The 18,996-nt window shown below is 51.0% G+C and overlaps 1 protein-coding gene across 10 annotated transcripts in view; it reads right to left on the bottom strand.

Annotated features, from left to right (window-relative positions):
- Positions 1–228: 228 nt before the first annotated feature.
- The window catches only part of ppp6r3 (protein phosphatase 6, regulatory subunit 3), a 25,822-nt gene continuing 7,054 nt past the window's right edge, over positions 229–18,996 (bottom strand). Inside the window, exons 5-26 of one of the 10 annotated variants that reach the window (XM_035395908.1) lie at positions 18,729–18,866; positions 16,162–16,227; positions 15,339–15,451; positions 14,680–14,793; positions 14,429–14,558; positions 13,575–13,727; positions 11,597–11,755; positions 11,445–11,509; positions 11,042–11,157; positions 10,848–10,933; positions 10,176–10,262; positions 9,756–9,853; positions 8,557–8,611; positions 7,171–7,301; positions 6,592–6,710; positions 5,765–5,945; positions 5,095–5,192; positions 4,790–4,982; positions 3,968–3,985; positions 2,436–2,561; positions 1,690–1,773; positions 229–1,136 (exon numbers count right to left, since the gene is read on the bottom strand). In XM_035395908.1, coding sequence (XP_035251799.1) covers positions 1,085–1,136; positions 1,690–1,773; positions 2,436–2,561; positions 3,968–3,985; positions 4,790–4,982; positions 5,095–5,192; positions 5,765–5,945; positions 6,592–6,710; positions 7,171–7,301; positions 8,557–8,611; positions 9,756–9,853; positions 10,176–10,262; positions 10,848–10,933; positions 11,042–11,157; positions 11,445–11,509; positions 11,597–11,755; positions 13,575–13,727; positions 14,429–14,558; positions 14,680–14,793; positions 15,339–15,451; positions 16,162–16,227; positions 18,729–18,866 — 2,382 coding nt within the window. In that variant the 3' untranslated portion in view covers positions 229–1,084. Of the gene's footprint in view, positions 1,137–1,689; positions 1,774–2,435; positions 2,562–3,967; positions 3,986–4,789; positions 4,983–5,094; positions 5,193–5,764; positions 5,946–6,591; positions 6,714–7,170; positions 7,302–8,556; positions 8,612–9,755; positions 9,854–10,175; positions 10,263–10,847; positions 10,934–11,041; positions 11,158–11,444; positions 11,510–11,596; positions 11,756–13,574; positions 13,728–14,428; positions 14,559–14,679; positions 14,794–15,338; positions 15,452–16,161; positions 16,228–18,728; positions 18,867–18,996 lie in introns of all 10 variants that reach the window. The other 9 variants (XM_035395911.1, XM_035395913.1, XM_035395907.1 and 6 more) reach the window with 9 other exon arrangements.

The raw sequence follows: 18,996 nt of genomic DNA, 5'->3' as shown, positions 1-18,996 counted from the left end.
AGCGTGTGTGTGTGTAATGTACATTACACACAGCCGTGTGTGTGTGTGTGTGGGTAATGTACATCCACACACAGGCGCTTGTGTGTGTGTGTGTGTACATATGGATGGAGAGACATGCCATCTAAATGGGACAAATTTCTCTACAGGACCCGAAACCAGAAGGTGCCAGAGACGCACCCGGGAGCCGGACGGCCCAGGACACCATGCGCCCGAGATCTTCACCTTGGGGGGGTTTTTGCACAGTTTAATATCATCAAGCTGGAGAACAAGCGTATGGCTCTTTTTAGTAACGTAACATTATCAACTACTTCTCAATAATAAATAAAGTTAAAAACTATACCAAAGGTTGTCAAATCTTGCTCATGTTTTCAAGGATACAAGTAACATTTACAAATAATACCTGTAGCAAAAAAAAAAAAAAAAAAAAAAAAAACCCTTCGTTGAATATTTAAAATTATATGTTTCCCTAATAATCAGCTTAATATAAGGAGAAAAAAAAGACCAACATAAGTCGCAGATTAACATGTTTCATAGTAGATGTTGCTTTAACTTTGAAGGAAATTAAATATCCGATTTTGTGCAAGAGGTAAACCCTATCAAAAAACAGCTTAATTCTTTTTGGTCACACTATGTGTTCCAATTGGTACTGGTATATTTAATTTCCGTTATATATTTTCAGTTTCTGTATACATCTTTTTTTTTTATTTTTTATAAAATACTTTATTCATACAATCATCGTAACTATAGCAACATTACTATTACCTTTTAAGTGGCGAGAGCGGACAGATCACCTCATAAGAACAATAGTATATAAACAAAATGAAAAAGTTCTCTGTATCCGATAGAGCGTGTTTTTTTTTCTTTCTCGTTCCGGGATTCTCTTCATACAGTTTGGAACTTCCTGTACAGCTGTCTGTAAAACCTAGTAAGAATATTGCTGGTCCTGATCTGCGGAAGTTTGTGCAGTGTCGGGCTCTGCTCGAGCCTGCACTGCCCCCTAGTGGAGGCTCCTGGAGTAGAGCTGTGCGCTGTGGGCGGGACCGGAGCTGCCCGTGGGGGGGGGGGGGGGGGGGGGGGCGGGGCATCACGCCGGCCCATTCACTGCGGCCTCGGCCAACGGCACTCGCTGGTCTGTTCTGGAAGGGGGGAGAGAGAGAGAGAAGAGGGTGTAATGAGAGAGAGAGAGAGAGAGAGAGGGAGAGAGAGTGAGGGAGAGGGAGAGATTGAGGGAGAGGGTGTGACGAGAGAGTGAGAGGGGGGAGACAGAGAGAGTGAGAGAGAGAGAGAGAGAGAGAGGGAGAGAGGGAGAGACAGACAGAGAGAGGGAGAGAGAGAGACAGATGGAGAGAGAGACAGAAACAGCGGGAGAGACACAGACAGACAGACAGACAGAGAGAGACATAGCGAGAGACAGAGAGAGGGAGAGACAGGCAGAGTGAGACAGAAAGAGAAACAGACAGAAAGAGAGGGAGAGAGACTGACTTGGCTAACAAGTTAATAAACGGCAGCTTAAGACGACTGTGTCCAGGAATTAGACAATTTAGTGTTGCATAACCTTCAAGTGAAATGTCATTTTCACACGTCTCTAAGGTGGGGTTTAAAACCTGGGACACACACACCGGCCCCCTTCAGGCGGCTCACAGTACTGCAGGAGGCATTTGTCCCGGGTCTGGCACGGGTTAGACTCACTTGGCTTCTTCTGTCCCGGCGACCTCCAGGGGCCCGTTCACCGCTTCAGTGGGGGACCGGGCCTTCTCCTCTAAGTGCTTCGCGCTGGGGGGGGGGGGAGGGGGGCGGAGGGGGGCACACACAGGGACGAGAGTAAGCCTGAAGCCACACACCCTCGGACAACAAGCCACTTCCTAATCGCCTCCACTCATTTCAACGGGAGCTGATTTTTTCACGTCCGCAAGGCATGCTGGGATAGCTGCCAACGCAAGGCAAGCTGGTGGAGCAAGTCGGTCGAGCACCCGGAAGGACTGGAAACAGGGTGCGATAACCAATCAGATTAAAGATCCGACGTGTAAACTGCGGTGTTTTTTCATTTTATTTCCCCATTCCACACAGCTCTGTCAAGGACAACTCGTTAATTACTGCTGCGTGGGGATTTCCAAAGAAACACAAACCGATATACATTCAACTAACACCGCTTTAAAAATAGAAAACACGGCCACAAGCGGCCAATTGCGGGAGGCGAGAGCGATGCCAGGTGACCTCATCAGAGGAGGTGTGGCTTCAGGGTAATGCTCAGCTCCCAAAGAGGAGAGTCCCGACAGCCCTGCCCCACTCCAGGGTCCCGTTTGGCATGAGAAATGCACCCCTACGAACACCGCGTCGCTTGTGATGTCAGGGCCTTCGTCCCCTCATTTAAGAGGGGGAGAAAAGTGGCGGGGGGAGGGAGGGAGGGAGGGAGGGGGGGGGGGGGTGGTTCTCACCTCTGTTTCTGGCAGCTGGCGGTGGGCGGGGCCACAGTGGGGGCGGGGCTTTTCTCTGGCTCAACTCCTTCCGGCACGGCGTACTTCGCCGACGCATCTTCAGAGGTAGACAGCTTCTCTTCCTCACTGAGAGAGAGAGGGAGGAAGAGAGAGAGAGGGAGGGGGGAGAGAGAGAGGGGGAGAAATAGAGAGGGAGGGAGAGGGGGGGGAGGGAGGGAGACAGCAAGGGGGAGAGAGAGACATTGATGGCTTACCAAACTCCACTCAAGTGAGCATCGCATTAGCGAGTGCGTCCACACAGACAGACAGGCGGACGGACGGACGGACGCATGCAGAATGGGAGGGGCTGGGCAGATGCGGTGGGACAGCGGGGCGAATGTGAGACACGGCAGCGCCTCCTCGCTCAGGATTGGTGGCAAACGGGACAGGATGTGGGCGGGGACATGGCACATTTAGATTTCTGGGGACCACTTTCTGACAGGTGATTGGGTGGACAAATGAGACTGGCATTTCCAGCAAGAGGGTGTGAAGTACAAGTGATGGTGATGGTGGTGGGGGGAGGTTCACCAAATGAGTCAGTAACCAATCTTCAGCCTTATTCATCATGAAACAACCCCCAGGGCATTACAGACAGGCACCTAAAAGGGCTCCCAGGGAATTACAGACAGGCACCTGAAAGGGCCCCCCAGGGCATTACAGACAGGCACCTGAAAGGGGCCCCAGGACATTATAGACAGGCACCTGAAAGGGCCCCCCAGGGCAATACAGACAGGCACCTGAAAGGGGCCCCAGGACATTATAGACAGGCACCTGAAAGGGCCCCCCAGGGCAATACAGACAGGCACCTGAAAGGGGCCCCAGGACATTACAGACAGGCACCTGAAAGGGCCCCCCAGGGCAATACAGACAGGCACCTAAAAGGGGCCCCAGGATATTACAGACAGGCACCTGAAAGGGCTCCCCAGGGCAATACAGATAGGCACCTGAAAGGGGCCCCAGGACATTACAGACAGGCACCTGAAATGGCCCCCCAGGGCATTAGACAGGCATCTGTAAGGGGTCCCCAGGGCATTACAGACAGGCATCTGAAAGGGGCCCCAGGGCATTACAGACAGGCATATGAAAGGGCACCCCAGGGCAATACAAACAGACACGTGAAAGGGGCCCCAGGACATTACAGACAGGCATATGAAAAGGCACAAAAACACAAAAAAATTCTATCCCATCACTTGGACTATGTGCACATAGGACCCAGCAAGGGGTGGTGGGGGGGGTGCCTCAGCCGGAGGGGGTGAGCCCCGCCCTGGGGCAGCCATGACTGACAGTAGCTGTGATGGTGTAATCTAGCCCAACACGGAGGTTTCATGTCGCTGACACCAACACATCGGAGGTTAACATGCAGATGGAGATGGCAAAATGAGCATTAACAAAATACACTAAAAAAAACAAAAAAAAACAAAAACAAAACAGGAAGTGGCTGGACATGGAAAAAATGACAGGACAGATGCTGGTCCCTGATTGGCTGTACATACCGATAGGATTTCAACACTCTGAAGCCACGCGCATGGCAAAGGGAAAGAGGAAGCTCATGTTGTAAGTGCTGCAGCTGAAGAACAGCTTCTCTGTCACTCACTCAGACACACTCTCTCTGTCACAAGCAGGCACACATTCACATACTCACCATCTCTCTCACGCACACACACATTCACACTCACACACACACACACACACTCACAATCTCTCTCACACACGCACGGACATATTCACATGCATACTCACCCTCTCTCTCACACACACGTACACACCATCTCTCTCTGTCACACGCACGCACACACATATTCACATACACACTCACCATCTCTGTCACACACATGCGCACATTAACATGTACAAACCCTCACCCTCTCTCACACACACACATTCAGTAACACCCTCAGACACATCCACACACAAGCCAGTTTTTTAAATTTATTTTTAAAATAAACTGCATACTTGTAACTAACATTTTACAGGTAAAACCATAACTGGTCACTAATAAACAAGCACACGTAATTCTCATTTCACAAACAGAAAAACAAAGGCAGTGCACATTTCAGACATGGTGCCACTGAAGCATTTACAGAGAAGGCAGAAAGGCGTGGCTTATACCACACCTGCTCCTGCATTGGTCAGGAGCCGAGCTCAGGGGCGGGGCTTGTGACAGGCGCTCAGGTCAGGTGGAGAGCACATGCAGCATGAGGCCAGGTGAGCGGGCGTGCATGTGCACGTGCGTGCGCGTTTGTGTATTTGTGTGTGTGTGCGTGTGCGCACGCGTGTCCGTGCGGATGGGAGATCTTTGAGGGTGCAGCCCTCACCTCTTGAAAACAGCAGTTTCGGTTTTGGCATCTACAGTAAGGCTGACAGTCTCCTTCATGGAGCCGTTGGTGACGGTCTCCGTGATCCGGTCAGAGGTCCGCTCCTCCTCTGCCTCCAGCCCCGCCCCCTCCGTCTTCGTCCCGCCCACCGGCTCCGCCCCCAATGCCTCATCGCTTGGCCACTGGTCCAGCCCTGTGGTGGGAGCAAAGGTCAAAGGTTACACCATGGAGCAGCAGTAACGCTCCTCTCTGTACGCTCCTACTTGTCGGGTTCCAGAGTGCCCCCCCCCCCCCCCAAAACCTGCCTTCAGGCTGAACAGGTGCGTTGACGCCCAGGGGGTCCACCGTCTCTGTGCTGGTCTCCATGGCAACCGGGGAATTACTCCTCAAAGGACCCTTGGAACTGAAAATTTTAAAAAAGCATTACCCAAAATGCATCATTCCAACAGCGGCCTGTACGGCAGCAGCAGTTAATCCAACATGTACACAGTTGCTGAGGTCTGCAGGATTTTGCCGTTACTTGACAGTTGGTTTCAGTTAGTTTGTTTTAGCGTGACTGAATCAGCAGTGTATAGAATTGGCATTACTCAGCACAGAGGCTAATGGGCTGGTCTGAGTGTGACTGAATCAGCAGTGTGTAGAGTTGGCATTAGTTAGCAGAGAGGCTAACGGGCTGGTTTTAGCATGACTGAATCAGCAATGTGTAGAGTTGGCATTAGTTAGCAGAGAGGCTAACGGGCTGGTTTTAGCATGACTGAATCAGCAATGTGTAGAGTTGGCATTAGTTAGCACAGAGGCTAACGGGCTGGTTTTAGCATGACTGAATCAGCAATGTGTAGAGTTGGCATTAGTTAGCAGAGAGGCTAACGGGCTGGTTTTAGCATGACTGAATCAGCAACGTGTAGAGTTGGCATTAGTTAGCAGAGAGGCTAACGGGCTGTGCCACAGCGGCGTTTGCATGGCGCAGACACCAACCTGGCGACCGGGGAGAAGCCGGCGAAGTCGGCCCAGCCCGTCTCCTTCCCCGACGGCTGATTGGGCGAGCTCCACCCCTCCGGCGCTGCCGTGGCGACGGCTGTTACGGAGGGCCCGCCGGTCGCCGTGGAGCTTCCCGTCTCCATGGGGACGTCGTCGAAGTTAGCCGTCCACGTGGGAGCTATAATTGAAACGTCGAGAGGAAATGGAAGCGGAAAGTACACTTCAGATGAGTCATACCTGCGGAACATCACTCCAAAGGAGAGACGCAGCCTTTTACACAGGCAAGCATCAGCCCCATAACCGTGTGCACTACCCGACTGTGACTGCGCATTAACCCACTGCGACTGCGCATCATTTCCACTGCAACTGCACATCAGAGCCACTGTGACTGCACATTAACCCACTGCGACTGCGCATCATTTCCACTGCGACTGCACATCAGAGCCACTGTGACCGCGCATTACCCCGCTGTGACTGCGCATCAGCACCACTGAACATTACCCCACTGCGACTGCGCATCAGCACCACTGAACATTACCCCACTGCGACTGCGCATCAGCACCACTGAACATTACCCCACTGCGACTGCGCATCCTTCCCACTGCAACTGCGCATCAGCACCAGTGAACATTACCCCACTGCGACTGCGCATCCTTCCCACTGCAACTGCGCATCAGCCCCACAGCGACTGCGCATTACCCCACCGCGACTGCACATCATCCCCACTGCAACTGCGCATCATTCCCACTGCACAGCGCATTACCCCACTGCGACTGCGCATCATTCCCACTGCGAATGGGCATCCCTAACGGGCAGCGGCTCACCTTCCCCGGGGTCCACCTCCATGCGGTCGTCGGCATTGGGGCCGCTGGGCTCGAAGGGGTCCCGCTTGGCCTCGTCCTCCTCAGAGTCTGTGCTCTCCTCGCTGTCCGTGCTGCCCGAACTCCTGGGGACACACACACCTGCTTACTGCGCTAACACTCCGCTAACGTCCACAGCTAGCCCTGTCCTCACCCCACACACCTGCTTACTGCGTTAACACTCCGCTAACATACGCAACTAGCCCCATCCTCACCCCACACACCTGCTTACTGCGCTAACACTCTGCTAACGTCCGAGGCTACCCCAGGCTTCTCCTCATTTTAGCCACACATCTGCTTACCGCGCTAACACTCCACTAACACCCGCAGCTAGCCCCATCCTCACCCCACACACCCGCTGACTACGCTAACGTTGCGCTAGCTCCCGCAGCTAGCCCCGTCCTCTCCTCACGTTTCACCCTCTCACCCTGGGTGGGCCGTTCACACCTTTGTGCTTTCAGCAGGCGCCGGTGTCTCCAGGGGGAGCACACAAGCGCACGCGGAGCAGATACCGGGGGGGGGGGACGAGACGGGGGAACCTACCGGGGACGTCTCTGAGCCTCGGGTGCGAAGGTCACGTCCTTCTCGTCCCAGATGTCCTCCTCGTCCGATCCGTTATCCTCAAACTGCTGGATTTTCTCCTTACAGCAGGCTTCAAACAGAGCTATGTTCGCCTGCAGGGGCCAAGCCAGGACAAAGTACATTACACTACGTTACAATCACACAACATTACGCATTACATTATATTACACCCCATTACATTACTACACTACATTCAAAATACTCCATTATAACACTACACTGCGTCATATTTACATTACACTCCATTACATTACGCTCCATAACATTATCACACTACACTATATTACATTGTATTCTATTACATTACACTGCATCCATTACATTGCATTATTACACCCCATTACATTACTACACTACATTCAAAAGACTGCATTATAACACTACACTGCGTCATATTTACATTACACTGCAGCCATTACATTACTACACTACACTACATTCAAAAGACTGCATTATAACACTACACTGCGTCATATTTACATTACACTCCATTACATTACGCTCCATAACATTATCACACTACACTATATTACATTGTATTCTATTACATTACACTGCATCCATTACATTGCATTATTACACCCCATTACATTACTACACTACATTCAAAAGACTGTATTATAACACTACACTGCGTCATATTTACATTACACTGCATCCATTACATTACTACACTACACTACATTCAAAAGACTGCATTATAACACTACACTGCGTCATATTTACATTACACTGCATCCATTACATTACTACACTACACTACATTCAAAAGACTGCATTATAACACTACACTGCGTCATATTTACATTACACTCCATTACATTACGCTCCATAACATTATCACACTACACTATATTACATTGTACTCTATTACATTACACTGCATCCATTACATTAAATTATTACACTGCACTACATCACACTCCATTACATTATTACTTTACATCACACTCCATAACATTATTACACTACACTACGTTACACTGCAGTATGTGGCATTACATAGCAAAACCTATACACTCGAGCACTCTGTACACACCCTGCTCTTAGAAACACAGCAGTGCCAATCTTACACTGCGTCTGTATATAATCCTGGTAGATATGAACACTATGAGCAAACTGCAGAAACTGAAGGAAATAAACACACAAAAAGCTCATAATTCAGCCAAACCCCTCTCTGTACCTGAACCCTGTCTGTGTAGATTACAGTTTAATACAGTTACTGCAAATACTTTTTCACTGCACCTCAAACAGACAGGTGAACAAGTATCTAATGCATTAAAACACTCTGCAATGTCATAAATTTGTCATTTCAGCAACTTGGCCAACTGTGAAAGGGACACTTACACTTTCATTTGTATTCAGGGAAAAATTGATGTCTGATATCCTATCAAAGGGAATACTGCAACATGGGAAAAAAAACAGGATTTAAGCACAGCCCAGTTAGTCGTGCAGTGCTTTGACATGGACAGGCAATTGAACAATATTCACCCCTTTTACCCCCATTCCACAATTTTACCCCCTTTCTACCCTTTTTACCCCCTGTGCAAGAGCTCAGAGAAGCAGGGATTAAAATGAACAGGACAGCAAAGCCACCAGAGCACCCGAAATACAGCACTGCTCCACCCCGTCTGCACCTAGTGACAAACCACACCCCATCCCTCCACAAGAGAACAGTCCCATTTCCCAGCAGCGTTCAGAGACTACAATACCCAGAAACCAACAGGGGGAGGGGGCGGGGCTTTAAGTGGACTTGCCTTCTGATTTGCAAAGCTCAGGAACTGTCCGCAGCATTACTCTGAATACACATGCAGTCTCTGAGCGTACCCAACTGCAGGCGTGTCACAGCACATTTACATATTCCCAGACTCGCCCCCACACTATTCTAATAAAAACTCAACTGAATGCATTTTAAATAGGGCCGGGTGATTTTCCATAACCAGAATTGTGGCTTTTTTTCAGCGCAATAACAATCACCACCATCTTGTGTACAGCCTTTCTATTTGTTTTTTTTCTTTAATCATACCTGATGTGCTTAAAAACAATAAAAAATAAAAAAACAGAACCATCACGTGGAAGCTGTCCAGCCTTGCTACTGATTGGCTAGCTGTCTTATCAAAGACCCAATAGATATCAGTGGTGATGTTTTTTCCCCCAGTGGATGCTTAAAACCACATCAGGCATAAGACAGGATATAAACACGAACAGAAAGCCAATGTGCTGTACGGCAGCAATGTTTTTGTTATTGTGCTTAAAAAATACTCAATGTAGACATGGTTTATCACACAGCCCTGTTCTTAACACAGTGACCCCCCCCTCTCCCCCACTCCCTCCTAGACTCGTGTGCACCTGCGATTATTTATGGAACAATTTCATTAGTGTGCAGATCGCTCGGCTCTCCGCTGGAGATCTTATCCGCCCGCCCCCAGAACATCTGCAACTCACGGCAACGAGTCGGGGTGGAGGTAGGGGGGGGTGGGGGGTGAGGGGAGGGAGGGGGGGGGGGGGGCGTTGTTATGGAAACAGCATGCGCCATCAGTACTCACTCCACGACATCGTCCTGATCGGCGAACTCCTCGTCATTGAAGCCGAACTGCTCAATAAAATTGGACGTCATTTGTTGCATCTGATAATCAGAAAAGGCCTGGCAGACCCAGGACCAGTGATAATGATATAGTCTTGGCACTACAAACACCTCCGTTCTTCAAGATCAAAGCACTTTCATCACAACACTGGGTTAAATAATCAGCATAACATTCATCAAGCGTTACATCATGTCCATTCATTCAAGTACACAGAAATGCATATAAACATTATGTATATACACATACAGAAATAGTCACATTAGTTTAACCATAATAGCATGTCAGTACGTTAGCAATTAAGCGCATATGAACTGTAGCCGCACAGCTATGAGCAGCTAATAAGTCTGTACAGTTGATCAGCTCATCCGGTTACAGACTTACTTGTTGTAAAGAGGAGTCCTGGTGAAAGCCGTTGTCTTTGAAGTCCACCTCGTCATCGCTGGACGAGTGGATGTGATGTGTATTTACCTGGGGGGGGGGGGGCGAGGGGGGAGGACGAGGGGGGGGACACAAGCAGGTTCCATTAGGGGGCCTCTAATTCACCCATCCACTGACCCAAGCCCACACAAACCACATTCGTGCTTTCAGTCAGTTCACGGTGACATTTCAAAGATGTGCGCACTGCTTTCAAAGATGCTCATCTTGACGCAAACAGTCAGGGCTTCATTTTACAAGGGGATCTACATTCTGGGGCGCGGTGCTTCCAAAATATCCGCTGCCTACAAAATCACACCATTCACCCCAGTGGCTTGGCTTGAGGGTAATGTTAATAAAAACAACGAGCCAATGAGCTGGCAGCATCAGCACACCAGCAGCACAACATTGGGCAATGTGTCATGAAGTTAATAATTTAGCAAAAAAAAAAAACAAGGCATTTTGCCACCTGCAGTTTAATAAATGCATTTTCAATTGAACTGTTCTTTCAACTGTGCAGAATGGAAAGGTAGAGTTTGACTGCAGAATGGAAAGGTAGTGAGCGTGTTTGTGGCAGTTTTTGGGGGGAGCAGGGGAACGCTGCCCCTTGGTGGACGTTCTGGGCGGGGGCGCACTCACTAGATCTACAGTGTTCTTCTTGTTTGTGTCCGCCAGAGTGCCGGAAACGAAGGCCTCCCATCTCTCCCTCTCGTCCTCCTGCAGCTCTGAAACGGGAGGCAGAAGCACACGTTATTCCCTCCAGGCCCAGCGGTGACCTGCAGCCAGGAATGTTCCGGAAGGTGGGCGGGCGGGCGGGGGCAGGGGGGGCTCACCTGAGATGAGCTGCATGATGAGTGCGCTGTTGGGCCCCTTGTCACTGTTGTGGACGATGGAGTTGGCTATTCTGGTCAGGTGACCCATGTAACCCCGTCTCCGCCCGCCCTCGGCCCTGAAACACACACACACACACACACACACACACACACACACACACACACACACACACACACACACACACACACACACACACACACACACACACACACACACACACACACACACACACACACACACACACACACACACAAACAAAGCATCGTTGAGGACAACACGCCTTACACTGTTACAACAGCCACAATGCAGAACCCACATCCTCCTCAGATTCCCCGTAATCAGAGATGACATCATCGTCTCCCCCGAGGCGCGGACACTCCCCCGGCTAACGGCGGCACTCACTGCTCCTTCTCATTGGAGACCCAGGCGTCAAGTATTCTCTGTATCAACTGGCACTTCTGGAACAGCTGCGGGGAGAAGCGGGGTTCAGGGGCGTTATCAGGGGCACCACAGGACGCCCGGCCCGATTTGGGGTGTTAGAGGTGCAAACTCACGTGTTTGACGAGGTGGTTTTCCCTGACGGACTCCTGCTCGCTGTCTCTGTTGATTTCGGGGTTCTCGTTCTGGGCAGGAGGCATAGCGAGGATCATGGCGGTGCAGATCTCCACTTGAATGTGCAGGAAATTATTCCATATATATTTAAAGTACATATCCTGAGGACAGAAAAAAGCAGAAGCAGAAGTTAACAAGCGCGAATCTGCAATAGCTGCGACTGCACACGAGCATGCATCAATGTGTGCATGCATCCATGCACACACACCCTCACACGAACACGTGACCTCTTCTTTGGCTCATGACCAACCTTTCCACAAAATCTTGTGCACATCTGTGTACCCATTCGGGAGTTATGCGCCTTTTTGTGATAGGCCACGCCCATCGCCCCACCCCCTCTTGGTCAATCAGCCTGAAAGTTACTCAGCTCTACCTTCGGTCATGACCAACCTCCATGCCAAATTTCAGCCTCCTGGGGCGAAAACTGTGGGACACTTCTGTGAACCAACTGACCAAAAGACAAAGCAATAGAGCTGCAGTCGCAGCTAAAAATACATACACCTCTTTTTTCCAAACACATTCCTCCAAAACCGCACTGTGCCTTATCAGTGGGTTTTTTTTTGTGCTTATGAAACGAGCGGGTTTCTCACCCTGAAAACGGCCCACGGACACACCACACCACATAACACCCAGCGGCGGGTGCTATCTGGGGAGACGGTGCAGTCTAAAGCACTGTGTTTATGGAAGATAAACACTGTTTGCCTTTAACTGGGCCAGACAGACAGACAGGAGGCAGACTACTCCCACTGTCTGAAACTACCATTGTTCACCCAACTGGGTCTGCCAATTCTGACAGCAATACACATATGTAAGCATATTTCCCATGCAATCACTGGAAAACAACATTAAGCATTCACTGTGCTAGCTATACCTCAAAGTGATGTTCTACATAACTACTCATAATGTGAGTATGTCAAAAAAAAAAAATTTTTTATTTAATTTTACCGAAAATGACTCCAACATCACTAGCCCCACGAGCAGAGAAACTCAAAGAAATCCCACACACCACACGGCCATTCAGGAGCAAAACCAGAACGCTTTCACATTTCCCCTTTACCCGATATGACAACACTGCGATTTCTCAGAAACGCGTTCGGCACCATGAGCAGCTCTGGGGATGGTAACACTCAGGCCTTAGAGGCCTTAGAGATGGCCTTCGATGCAAATTACCACACACACTGCGCCCAACAGTGTACACATTCAGGCAAATTATATTTGAAGATATTCAAATTGATACCAATTTTAGAAAGTTAAATTCTTACTCAATTTCACACCAATGTTGACAGCCCTAAGTGTGTGTGTGTGTGTGTGTGTGAATGCACGCGTGTGTCTGAGTAAAACCCTGAACCCTCCCAAATCTGGAACAGGGACTGAAGTAAACAGAGCCGTTTCGGGTTTTACTCAGCGCAGTTATCCAGCTAACTCAGTAACCCCGCTCTCTGAAACACCCCAAGGACACTCATGGACCCTATCCAAACTCAGGGGCACAGAGCGCACTCTTCCCTGCTTTAAATCTGTGTATTTGAGCTGGGCATCCCAGGACACACACAGGGGCCCTATCCAAACTCAGGGGCACAGAGCGCACTCTTCCCTGCTTTAAATCTGTGTATTTGAGCTGGGCGTCCCAGGACACACACAGGGGCCCTGTCCAAACTCAGGAGCACAGAGCGCACTCTTCCCTGCTTTAAATCTGTGTATTTCAGCTGGGCGTCCCAGGACACACACAGGGGCCCTGTCCAAACTCAGGGGCACAGAGCGCACTCTTCCCTGCTTTAAATCTGTGTATCTGAGCTGGGCATCCCAGGACACACTCAGGGGCCCTGTCCAAACTCAGGAGCACAGAGCGCACTCTTCCCAATGTTAAACCCGGAGGAGGAGGGGCCGGTGTTATTGGAGCTGGGAGTCCCGGGGCAGGCTCACCAGAATGACCCCCACAGTGTTGAGGTCGATGAGCTCCAGGTTGATGATGTGAGTGTTGGTCTGCAGCAGGCTGGCCACCAGCCGCACCACGTTCAGCCGAGTGTTCCCCACTGGGGGGTCCAGCACCCCCCACGTGGTCTTCATCACATTTTTCTGAGAGAGAGAGAGAGAGAGCGAGCGAGAGAGCGTGAGGGGGGAGAGAGGGAGAGAGAAGTTACCAATCTTGTCGTTATTTTTTTTCTTTTTATTGGGCCCAACCACCCCCTGCGCTTGGCCACATATTTATAGCCCACACACTATGCAGAAACTGTTTTGTGTTTTTGTTTGGTTCCATAGCAACACAGAAACGAAACCTGAAAAATCAGGAAGTGTTGACCCACAGCACCCTGAGCACCAGGCATTTCTCTCACCCTGCTGTGATAAAATGATCCACATTCCCTCACACTAACGTGCGTATTTATTTTTTTGGCCCACCGCTAGACACCGGCCAATCAGAAGGCGGCTTTTCAGGAAGTGCACGTGTTTGTGTGCGAGTGGACAGGCTTGTGTGCGTATGAGTGGGAGTGTGAGAGTGTGCGCCCACACGTGTGTGTGTGTGTGTGTGTGTGTGTGTGTGTGTGTGTGAGAGAGAGTGTGTGTGTGTGTGTGTGTGTGTGTGTAGAGTACCTTTGGCGGCTCCAGCAGCAGTGTGTGTGTGCGTGTGTGTGTGTGTGTGTGTGTGTGTGTGTGTGTGTGTGTGTGTGTGTGTGTGTGTGCGTGTGTGTGTGTGTGTGTGTGTGTGTAGAGTACCTTTGGTGGCTCCAGCAGCAGTGTGTGCGTGTGTGTGAGTGTGTGTGTGTGTGTGTGTAGAGTACCTTTGGTGGCTCCAGCAGCAGTGTGTGGAAGTCTTTCAGTCGTGGTTTCACTGCCTGCAGGACGCTCTGATTGACCGAGAATGAGGGGTGGTTCATACCCGGGGGGCAGATTTCCAAGTGGCCTTCGAACCTGCAGACGACACACGCACACACACACACACGCACACGCACACGCACGCACACACGTCAGACCCCGCCTCCCAGCGCGGGCAGCCCGCCCCACGGAACCCCGGAGCATGATGGGAACTCACGCGGGCCGCCGCGTCTCGAACAGCGTCAGCAGGATCTGAATAACGCTGACGATGGCCGACTCGTTCTTCTCCTTGTCGAAGATGTTGGACAGCAGCTGCTCTACGGTCTCCTGCCTGGAATGAGGGAGGGGTCAACTTCCTGTTACCGGGGAAACGAGCGGCAAGCAGCGTTCCGTCTGCCAGGAGGGTGACGTTCTCCACAAGTCCACGGCAAGCGGCCTCCAAAAGCTGAACGACTACAGCCGTTTACAACAATGACACTGTTCCATTTTTGGAATTTAAACTCAGAAAATACAAGTCATTATTTGGACATACATTCACAGCACCAGGTTTAAGTAAGTCACTAACAGGCGGCACTAGACTGGGACTCTACACAGACACGGGCGTGGGCAGCTGATAACACAGCTATCTGTAGGAACAGAGGAATATACGGGGATGATAGCAGACCCTCTGGCTCGTTAAGAGGCCCGTTAAGACTCATTAAGCAGCTGACGTTACGGCTGAGCCCAAACGGAAACCTGAAGAGCCGCCGTTTGCTTGTTTAGACGCCGGAAACAAGGCGGCTGCCCACGCGACCGTTTGTGATGAACAGAGGCCTGCGCCACCGGCAGGGTGGGGGTGAGGGGGGGGGGGGGTGGTGCGAGGGCGGGGGGACGCACTTCTCAAGTGTAGCCAGTAGGGGGTCGGGCTCCGAGCAGCCCTGCACCTGGAACATCTGGTCTCGGCTGAGACGGATGATCTCGCACAAGGACTGCGACGCGTTCGAGTGCCTCTGTGGGGAGGGACAACAAAAACACAAACATCAGAGCAGCAAAAAGACCCTCCGTAAGCAGCCAATGAGAGCGGAGAACTGCACAGTCTGCTTCAACCAGGGCTGGGCTCAATTGCACTTCAATGGAGCCAGTTCTGTGGCTCAATTTCCATTCATTACGCTATATTACATTGAGGGCATCCAGCGGACAAAATCGCCAAAAAGAAATCTTCAAAAAACACAACATTACAGTCGTATTTAAATTCAGGAACAGAACTTTCACTCAATAAACTTAATTCACTGAATGGAAACGGCCCCATTTTCAACATTTAGCACTGTAATCAACATGCACCTTTGAAATCACGACATCACAGAACTGCAATCAACAGGAATCTGTAACACTATGAAGACGTGTGAGCATGCGTGTGTGTGCATGCATGTGCGTTCATGCGTGTTTGTGCGTGCACGTACATGTGCGTATGTGCGTGTGTGTGCATGCGTGTGCGTGTATGCGTTCATGCGTGTTTGTGCGTGTGTGTGCATGCGTGCATGTGTGTGCGTGCATGTGTGCGTGTGCGTATGTGTGTGTGTGCATGTGTGCGTGTGTGCGTGTGTGTGTCTGTGTGTGTGTGCATGCGTGTGTGTGAGTGCGTGTGTGCGTCTGTGTGTGTGTGCATGTGCGTATGTGTGTGTGTGTGTGTGTGTTCGTGTGTACCGTAAGAGCTACTCACATCTTCGTCCTGAGAGGGCTGGACCATGTCCACCAGCCGCTGGACCACCTTCTCCTCGTTCAGCCACTGGGGAGGGAAACGGACAGTTTAGCTCCGCCCCAAACAAGCACAAGCTCCGCCCCCGTCACAGTGACGCGCAGACCAGCGCATTCTCTCAGCCCGCCTCCGAGGCGCGGGGAGCAGCCGCTTCTGCTGCAGAACGGCTGCGGCGAGCCGCATGCAGGACACACGGCCGCCCACTCCTCACCCCGGGCAGTCGCAGCACGCAGCAGAGTGCGTCTCACACACACACACAGCACGCAGCAGAGCGCGTCTCACACACACAGCACGCAGCAGAGCGCGTTACACACACACACACACACACACAGCATGCAGCAGAGCGCGTCTCACACACACACACAGCACGCAGCAGAGCGCGTTACACACACACACACACACACACAGCATGCAGCAGAGAGCGTTTCACACACACACACAGCACGCAGCAGAGCGCGTTACACACACACACACACACACACAGCATGCAGCAGAGAGCGTTTCACACACACACACACAGCACGCAGCAGAGCGCGTTTCACACACACAGCACGCAGCACAGCGCGTTTCACACACACACACACACAGCAGAGCGCGTTTCACACACACAGACGGCAGCAGAGCGCGTTTCACACACACACACACAGCACGCAGCAGAGCGCGTCTCACACACACAGCACGCAGCAGAGAGCGTTTCACACACACACAGCACGCAGCAGAGTGTGTTTCACACACGCACAGCACGCAGCAGAGCGCGTTTCACACACACACACAGCACGCAGCAGAGCGCGTCTCACACACACAGCACGCAGCAGAGCGCGTCTCACACACACAGCACGCAGCACAGCGCGTTTCACACACACACAGCACGCAGCACAGCGCGTTTCACACACACACACAGCACGCAGCAGAGCGCGTTTCACACACACACAGCACGCAGCAGAGCGCGTTTCACACACACACAGCACGCAGCAGAGCGCGTTTCTCACACACACACACACACACACACACACAGCACGCAGCAGAGCGCGTTTCACACACACACAGCACGCAGCAGAGCGCGTTTCACACACACAGCACGCAGTAGAGCGCGTTTCACACACACACACACAGCACGCAGCAGAGCGCGTTTCACACACACACACAGCAGAGCGCGTTTCACACACACACACACACACACACACAGCACGCAGCACAGCGCGTTCCACACACACACAGCACGCAGCAGAGCGCGTTTCACACACACACACAGCAGAGCGCGTTTCACACACACACACACACACAGCACGCAGCAGAGCGCGTTCCACACACACACAGCAGAGCGCGTTTCACACACACACACAGCAGAGCGCGTTTCACACACACACACACACACACACACAGCACGCAGCAGAGCGCGTTTCACACACACACACACACACACACACAGCACGCAGCAGAGCGTGTTTCACACACAGACGGTGGCAGCACAGATACATGTACGTACGTACATACACAGAAACAAGCACGCGTATACACACACACACACACCCAAGCACACACACAAGCACACACACAAGCACACACACACACACACACAAGCACAAACACAAGCGCGTGCACACATACACACACACACACAAGCACACACACGAGCGCGTGCACACATACACACACACAAGCACACACACGAGCGTGTGCACACATACACACACACACACAAGCACACACACGAGCGCGTGCACACACACACACACGAGCGCGTGCACACATACACACACACACACACACACACAAGCATGCACACACAGCTGGCACGGTGATAAAGTGTAATGCAGGGACAGTTCATGACTACATTTCCCTGGATTTTGGCTGTTTCGTCACCAGCAGCACTAAACCAGCTGCCTTAAACACACACGGCTCACCGAGCATGCTGAACCGCACTGGTAATACTTCAGAAACCTGCCCCAGAAGCAAACACTGCCAGCAGAACTGCCACTTCAAGTCATGCTTCATTCCAATGAGGATGACTTTGGTACAGGAGGTGAAAGCACGACACGCAATCGAGAACGAAGTGAAACCGAAACAGACGTACTCAAGCGATCATCGTAAATATTACTATTAAAACACTCTCCTACTATAATGACTGCTACAACTACGGGAACATAACCATTGTTTTACAGGCGGTACAAATCCTGCTGTTATTCTCAAGCAGTGTTGGGATTAATCTCACTTTTGTAGGCATTCAGTTAATGGCAAAAAGCATAATTAGTAGTTATATGCATAGTTATTTATAAATGTATTTATTTTTGTTTTCTCGTATCCCTGTATGTAATGTAAATTTATGATTTATTATTAAATGAAGGGCTCATCTATTGGATAAACCTGTGCAATCTGTAAAAAAACCGAGGGTAGTGGAAAAAACGTCTAAACCATCGAAGGGTTCACCGAGTTAAGCTTGAATCACACGAATATGAAATAAGACAGCTCCCTGCGGCTGGAGGACGAACAGGGCCCGGGGGCGCCAGGGGGCATCAGGGGGCGGGACTCACATTTAGGACGTCCTGCCGGAGCTGTTGGGGCTCGATGCAGGTCAGCATCCGGAGCAGGAGGTCCATGATGGCCGACGTGCCGATGTGCTTGATCATCAGGTCCACAAAGTCCTCCCTCTTCCGCAGAAACTCCACTATCTGCAGAGCGCCAGGGGGACAGGAATTAGCCAGCTGAACAGAGCGGCACAGCTGATATTACGGAGTCTCTAACTGGCCACAGTTCAAAGGCTGCAGAGAACTGCCGTCTCAGTCACCACACCTGCAGCCG

This window comes from Anguilla anguilla, chromosome 16 (genome assembly GCF_013347855.1).
Source record: "Anguilla anguilla isolate fAngAng1 chromosome 16, fAngAng1.pri, whole genome shotgun sequence".
Lineage (NCBI taxonomy): Eukaryota > Metazoa > Chordata > Actinopteri > Anguilliformes > Anguillidae > Anguilla > Anguilla anguilla.
This window is presented reverse-complemented; position numbering and strand designations above follow the sequence as displayed.